The 8,082-nt window shown below is 42.5% G+C and overlaps 1 protein-coding gene across 1 annotated transcript in view; it reads right to left on the reverse strand.

The window, feature by feature from the left end:
* Positions 1-2,350, reverse strand: part of rtn4r (reticulon 4 receptor) — a 19,118-nt gene extending 16,768 nt beyond the window's left edge. Inside the window, exon 1 of the mRNA XM_080466744.1 lies at positions 1,745-2,350. Within this exon, the coding sequence (XP_080322870.1) occupies positions 1,745-1,766 (22 nt within the window). The 5' untranslated portion in view covers positions 1,767-2,350. The remainder of the gene's footprint in view (positions 1-1,744) is intronic.
* Between the last annotated feature and the right edge of the window lie 5,732 nt (positions 2,351-8,082).

An 8,082-nucleotide genomic window follows, 5' to 3' on the forward strand; every position in this document is an offset into this window, starting at 1 on the left:
AGCTTTCCCACAGAGACATTTGATCATATGCTGACTGGGTGAAAAAGAGTGTAAATTAAAGTCACTCCTCACTCTGGCACTTTTAAACACAAGACATGACAGGCCATATTTTCTCACCCAAATCAGCAGCCTGACATATGGATCCAGGTTTGAAGAATCCATGAAAAATAGAAATCAGAGGTGGGTGCATGTCAGAGAAACCTGGTGCTAAATCACACCAGCTTGTTGGATGATGAAAACTTGCCTTTAGGGTTTGTCGGACGAAGAGCCTTTCTGTGTGATAAGAGGGGGGGGGGGGGGGTTCTCTGGAATTTGCATCACCCTGTGACATATCAAAGAGAATGCACAAGCAGATGTGCCTCTTTGATTTACCCCCCCCCCCCCCCCCGCCCCCCCAGTTGTGAAATGCAAAGTTATTCCGTAGACCTACAATAATCTGAGGCTTTTCTTCCCCTAATCCTGCAGTTTCAGCCAAGTAATGAACAACGTGAGAGAAGCCAGAGTGTGTTCATCGTGTTGCATAAGCACCGTGTGTGCAGAGGCAGTGTCTGCACGGGTGGGGCAGGGTGGAAATGGGGGGTTTTCCACACGCTCTGGGTAGAAGAATAAACTGCGTGTTACATGTATGCATGCTTTTTTTTTTTAATAATTTTTTTAATCGAACAGCGCGCTCACCGCGTCTGCGCGCTCCTGCGTAAAGCACAACCCATTAACAATAAACAGGCCTGGGTACGAATCCCTTATGGGGGTGGGGGGCACTGACATACCAGGTGCTTCACACCTTCCCTCCATCCATCCTTGCGCAAGCATAATCTCCCAGTGCGCGCTCGTGCCAAAAGAAATTGAATTCTTCGCGATATCTGGCGGGAATCGGAGCGTGTCTGCCCTCATTAGAAGTCCAATGTGGAAGAGGTAAAAAAAAAAAAAAAGAGAGCCCAGTTTCCTGTCACTTTGGCTGCACCCTGAGTGGGACGATGCCACAAAAACACCCAATTATAAGCCAAGGAGCTGGAGAGCGGAGCGGCATTATTGAGCCGCCAAACGGACCATCTGCAGACTTCATCAAAAGGTTCAGCCCACAGAGTCCAGACGGAGCTGGAGCGGATGCCCGGGTTAAGTTGCGATATCATGCAGAGCATATTGACCGCCACAAACAGTACACGGCCCCTCTCTCTCGCTCTCTGTCTCTCTCTCTCCATCTTTCTCTCACACGCACACAAGAAGAGGAAGAAAAGATCCACGCAAATTTGCCTTGAATTATGACTCAATTAGCAGCCCCTGAGTCAAGGTCGTTTACAGGCGCAATGTGCAAGCTCTAATATCTGCGCTTCACTGATCAAAAAAAAAAGAAGAAGAAAACACGAATTACACCGTGTTACTGTGCAGATTACACGCGCCTTTTTTGGGGGGTCATTTTCTCAATCATGCACTCGTACAAGCGAGCTGCAGAGGTGCCAGAGGAGTAAACTCCAATTAGGATACCTGATTTATCTCTGTCTGTGTCTCTTCTCCACAGAGGGTGACACTGCACCGGTGTGTGTGTGTGTGTGTGTGTGTGTGTGTGTGTGTGTGTGTGTGTGTGTGTGTGTGTGTGTGTGTGTGTGTGTGTGTGTGGGTGTGTGTGGGTGTGTGTGTGTGTGTGTGTGTGTGTGTTTTGACAATGCGCAGTAAACCCAGCGGGATCTTCCTGTCTGCGTTATGTGGAAACTTTACAAAGGCGCCCTGCTCTCTGACGCGTACTCACCATCAAGTATAACGGTCATCATGATTTAGATGGGGGTGAAATCCAGCAGCTGTATAAATCCAAATCGAGTGAATCCCACCCCCTCCCCTACTATCCGAGATTAGATAAGGATATCCGCTGCTTGGTGTAATTTACTGCAAATCCAGCGCGAAGGTGGGGAAAAGGAACGGAGCCCTTCAAACTTTAGCCGTAGGTCTTCCCGAGTGGAGAGCCACGTCTCCTGCTGCACCCTGGCTCAGTCATGTGGACGAGCTGTTCACAAAAACAGTCAGCAATAAACATCCAAATCTGAGATCAGGAAAGACTCGAGACACCAGTCGACACCTCTCCAAAAAATAGGACGCGGTAGGGGGGTAAAAATGAGAAGAAGGGTGGGTAAAAACGCCTGGAGGAAGCACAAGAGCGCAAAGTGTGAACACAGAAGTGGAGAATCACAGGCGAAAACCCAGTACCGGATCCATCCTTTACAACACACATCCAGTCCGATCACTTTGCCCCGTTGCTGTATATTCTCCCAAGTACCCAGCGGAAGGGGTGAAAAAAAGTGTGCGGCGCAAGAGTGGATGTCGGCCGCACTGGTGCGCGTCAGTGTGCGTTTACCACGGTGAGGTGGAAAGGGAGGGGAGGGAGGGGCAGAGAGGTGCGTTTGGTGGAAAGAGGCAGGAAAGGAGAGAGGGGGGGGGGGAGATAAAGAGAGAGAGAGAGAGAGATGAATGTTTTATGGCTCCGTATCACACTGCAAAAAATACCCTCATATTTCTGAAACTATGACAAAGAGGCTGTTTCCCCAACACATTCGGACATTTAGAGAAATGATTCACGCAGGCATGATTGGTATAGTCAAACATTTCTTTTCTAACTCGTCTGGGGTGCTCGAGAGTGAATCTTGATGACTTATTCAAGCGGACATTTCTTGCAGCGCCGCGCTGCGCTCTAATGAATGTTTTATGCGCGCAGGGTGGTGGGTTGGAGGTGGCGGTGATGGTGATGGTGGGTGGGTGGGTGGGTGGGGAAGGTGACGTGAGGCGAATCTATTTGGATCGGACACGGCAAGGCACGCACATGCATCCAAAAAAAGAAAGAGGGGAAACACATACACAGACACACACACACACACAGTCCTAAAAGGCGGGCGGTGCGCCCTGCAGCCCTGAAACCTGCGCGTCCTCGCGGCTGCTGTGATGTCGTTAGAGGAGGAGTTGTTCAACACCGACGGAAAAAATAAAGCAAAGCTTTAAGTTCTGATCGGTTAACCTGACAGACACAATGACACCTCAAAACCTAACCCGAGACTGTTTAAACTCTTCACATCAGCCCGGGAGAAATGTGTCTTTATTCTGCAAATTTCCTCGTCGGTGGATGTATTTAGTGTTTGCTCTCCAAAGTGATTATAGACTGTTGTCACTGTGTCAATGCAGACTTGATCGAAAACCACTTCATCGTCACTCTGGACTGCACCTATTGCCGCTTTTTTTTTTTTTTTTTTTTAGGCTGAAACCCTTGAGGATTGGAGTCGCAGCATCGGGATATTATCTGTAGGTACCACACGCCCCCTACCGGCAGACATGACATTTCCCCTCCATGGACAGAGACCGAAAGAGAATTGTTTTATGGACCGTCTATCAGAGGAGACTGCAAAGAAAACACGTGCAATACAGATAAATTATTAAATTCAGAGCATTTGTGCTCTTTAAGGAAAACCCAGTCTCAATAAAGTTTGAATACAATTATGCGAGAATCATTTAGTTTCTGTATCATTCTTTAAAATATGTGAGCGATCCCATTTTGAGTACATGTCCAATTGATGCCATCATCATGTTTTGAAGAAGTTGCAACAGAGATATATCGATTCCTATTCCCACTTCTGTACTTTTAAAACTAATTGAGGTCTAATTGAAGCTTCTGTTGGGGAATTGAAAGGAAAAATGATCATTTTGAAATAGTAAAATATTTATTGTGGAGATGGGGCTGCTACTGTATTCATATAATATCAAGCCAGTTTGATTTGAATTAGAATTTGAATCTAATATCAATGTAATTACTGAATGAATATTACAACTTGTAATGCATTTTCTGACAGAGATTATGAAATGCAACTAGTTTTATTCAGTAAGCTTAATTTAGTTTCCTCTTTTCTTTGGGTTATTTGCTTGAATTGTCATATATTGTTTAGTATTATAATTTGCCCTCCGGTATACATGATTATATTCAAAACGGGGTGATCCATGTTCAATTTGTTTTTGTCATCCGCCTGATGGAATATGCATATGCATATTTTCAATGAAATGATGAACCATGAAATCCAGGGAACTGAACTGTTTGACGATGGAGTGATGTGTTGAGTGCAGAGTCTGCTTTGCCACTGCGTGCAATAGTGTGCTTGAATCTTCTAGTCTGTAGAGACATATCAGTAACTGTTATGTAGCAGTCCAATCAACCAATAATGTAATAATGGCCAATATCATAATACCTGCAAATAATTGATCATTTTGGACCTTTTCAATGTGATCAACCCAATAATGGAATGATTCACCAATAGCATAGTAGGGTAGCTGATCAATTATCACATCAACAATAATCTAATGAGTTATTATATGAAGAAGCAGTATTTCCATAAAACCCTTTCAAAGAGCAATCAATGCAGCCAGTATTGTAATAATGTGTAAATTAGGCTGCATTTCTTGGAAATAAAAAGCTTTTTTGTTTGTAGAATTTGTGCAGTTTGCTTATGGAAAATAAGTATAGTGGATGGTGTAGTCATCATTTGCATTGCAGATATACAGCATACTACCTACTCTTTGTTAATAATGGCTGTTGTCCTTTATTGACAAGTTATTATGCTATTGGTCATTATCACATTATTGATTGCTCCAAGGTGGGACAGTTTGACACTCTTTTACAATGGAGTCATGTTATGTTTTTGTTCGCCATGGCCAATAATGAAAGAAGCATTCCTAAATGAATAGGCCAAAGCTCTTCTCGAAAACGGAGGGTCAGTTTGGCACCTGGATTCTTTCATGACAGTCATGCTGTTTTAATAAACAATGGGCAATCTGGTATGCTACCAAGTTATTTTGGCTCACAGACTATAACTAGAAAGCAATGAAGGATGGTATTTGTTCAACTTCATGAAGCGAATAAGAATGTGTTTTTTTTTTTTCTTGGAGCAAAAAGTATCTTCCAGAAAATAACATTTGTTCAGCCTCATATCTAATATAAGCGAGTCAGTTTATACACTTTTTATGTGGAGACATGCTTCTTGAGAGAAGTAAGACATTTTTAGAATATCTATCTTTTCAATAATGTTCAATACGTTTTTGCAGTTGTGTAATCTCCACAGACTCGTGTTGTTATCCACACTTTTTCTCAAGGATTTCTATTCTTCAATATTTTTCTGCTATTATACATCAACCCAACTTGAAGTCATATTTCTAAGTTTCAGAATATACTTGTTGTCTTTGTAGCACATTAAAATAAACAATGGCACCATGTTGATTTTGTTCCTGTAGGAGAACGTGGAAGGTAAATAAACTAAAATATTGGGAAGACTCCAAATCCCACACACATGCTTGAACTTGGAATAACACACACATACTCTACATATATCCAGATGATCAAACACTTGCGCACAGAACACATTAATTATGGTGTGTGCACTAAGAAACGAAAAAAAGAAAAAAAGCCCAGCGATTACCACAGGGAGCAGGTGAATGGAAGCACAGCCAGGTGGGTGGTTCAGCTGAGTGAGATGGAGGAAGCAGTTGGCTAATCCCAAGCTTACAACTACCACCAATATTGAATCACACCACCAGAATATGTCAGTGAGCTACTCGCCTGGTATTTGTTCACAGTGCAGAGCGACAGGGCCAGATGGTCAGTAGAGACACGGTCCAAAGCTGCCAATAGCAACCCGCTGAGGACGAGGTCACCCCGCGAGAAAGGAAATGCAGTCACCTTTCACAGTCGTGTCTGTCGCTCCTGCTTTATCCCGATGCATCTGTGATGGGGCGAACACATGTACGTGCATAATCCTGCCATGCTGTAGTAGACGCTGTCTGTCCTCAAGAGTCGACTATTGTAATCTCAACAACATGAGTGGAACACACTATTGTGAGATTGGCCTTCTACAGTGAGCATTGAATTTTCAAATGACCTTTACCATGGAATAGAAAAACAAATTCCAAGACAGAGCTGCACAACATATCGCAGATTTATCGTCATCGCTAAATCAACAAACGCAACTGAGCTGGCATCAATTCTGAGATGATAAAACTGTAATAACCAAAATATGACTTTAAATAAAAACCTAGTTTTGGCCCTGACGAGTTGATAGCATCAAACTTGTATAATCAGATGCAGTCTGACTCCGGCCAACAAAGGTTATTTGCATTTGTGAGAGCAAGCCATTTCTTTTTTCATCATCGTGCCAGATTCTTGAATATTTTGTCTCTTCCTCAAATCTAAGAGCACAATAAGCCTTTTGTGTGTGCAAGTGCTTGTTTCTTGTGTGTGTGTGTGTGTGTGTGTGTGTGTGTGTGTGCGTGCGTGCGTGCGTGAGTGTGTGTGTGTCCAAATATATTGATAGGTCAAAATGCACAATATACACACCACAGAGGACTGACCAAACAGTGGTAAGTTATGTTTCTATGCATTATGTATGATTAGAATATGAATTTATTTTCTGCAAAATCAAAATGGCAGAACCTTAAGTTTGAAAGAAAAGTGCAAATAAGTCACAGAAAAAAATGCAACAGATTAACAGCACGATTTCTTTTTTCTACATATGTGGCCACAAGGCAAACGCCAGAACCACATTGTTGAGGAAAAAAAAACAATAAACTCAACCAACTGATCCACTCCTGCAACACTGCTGGTGGGAACATAAAATGGGAACATTAGTTTGCTGGTGGAGAAATTGGGAAAAATAAATATATAAACAAAACAAACAAACAAAAGCCATGGTCCGCACAGTGGCACAGTGGTTAGCGCTCCCGCGACACAGCTCGAAGCTTGTGGATTCCATGGGTTTCCTCCAGATTTTCCCCCCCACAGTCCAAAAAACATTGCTTTTTTTTATTATAGCGAATGAACGGGTGATTGGTTTGGTGCCTCTAAACCCTGAATGTGAGTGTGTGTGGTTGTCTGTTTCTGTGTGTTTGCTCTGTTATGGACTGGGGACCTGTTCAGGGTGAGTCCTGCCCTCGCTCATAGAAAGCTGCGATCGACTCCAGCGCCCCATATCCCTGAAAAGGATAAGCGGTGTATAAGATGGATGGATGGATGGATGGATGGATGGATGGATGGATGAAACAAAACACGTGGCCCAGTCCCAGCTGGTTAGGTGCAGGAGAAAGAGCACTGTTATTTGTGTAAAATCAATGATCAGTATATAAAGATATTAACATTATTTACTTAAGGCCCCATTTACACGACAACATCTGCAAGTGAAAACCAAAAACTGTCATTGTGTTTTCATGTCTGTTTACACATCGACCGTGCTCAGAGCCACTGAAAACACAACTTTTTGTAAACATCTCCCGAGGCGGAACTTTTAAAAAATGCTTCAACCCCATGTAGACATGAAAAAACATTTCTGACCCGATTTATCCAATATTGCTGCACTATTTACTTAGAATTATTATTTTTTTTAGCTCCTACTGAATGCAAGTTATTGCTTTACCTGGTTGCATTTAGTCAGTTTTGATAGCTTCGCTTCAACCATGGCAAAAGTTTTACTTAAATTTTTTTATTAGAAGACGCTGGATGAAATTGATGCACGGCCTCTAAAGGGCTGATCCATGACCAATACAGTCCAAAATACTGCAAAAAGTACTTATAATCAGTTATTCCGAACACTAACAAGGGTGGAATGCAACTTTTTTATTTCTTTATTTCCTAGCCCTACATTTTATTTAGTGCCTCTTTATCCCACAGAATTATAGACATTGTAGAAACTGCATCCTAGAGTAACCCACTTCCGGAGACATGTTTACATAGTTACTGTGAAACTACTTTCTTTTTTATGTGTGGTGAGTGAGTCTTTGAACAGAAGCATCATTAAGGAGATCAGAGCATGAGATGCATTAAAAAAAAAAAAGACTCCTAATTGAGTTGTGGCATACAGTATTGACATAATCGCAAAAATCTTCCATAACTAAACATTGCCAGAGTTTCATGCTTCTTAAATAAATCCCACATTAAAGTAAAATAGAATTAAAAAAACCAAATAAAAAGTACTCATTTGGCTCATTGGCTGAGCTGTATGTGTGTGCCAGGGTTCACTGCAAGTGATTTCTAGACGTCTCCTTCCTCATTATGCACCCGCCGCTGAGGCCTCC

The sequence above is a fragment of the Lipophrys pholis genome, assembly GCF_963383615.2.
Source record: "Lipophrys pholis genome assembly, chromosome: 7".
Taxonomy (NCBI): Eukaryota; Metazoa; Chordata; class Actinopteri; order Blenniiformes; family Blenniidae; genus Lipophrys; species Lipophrys pholis.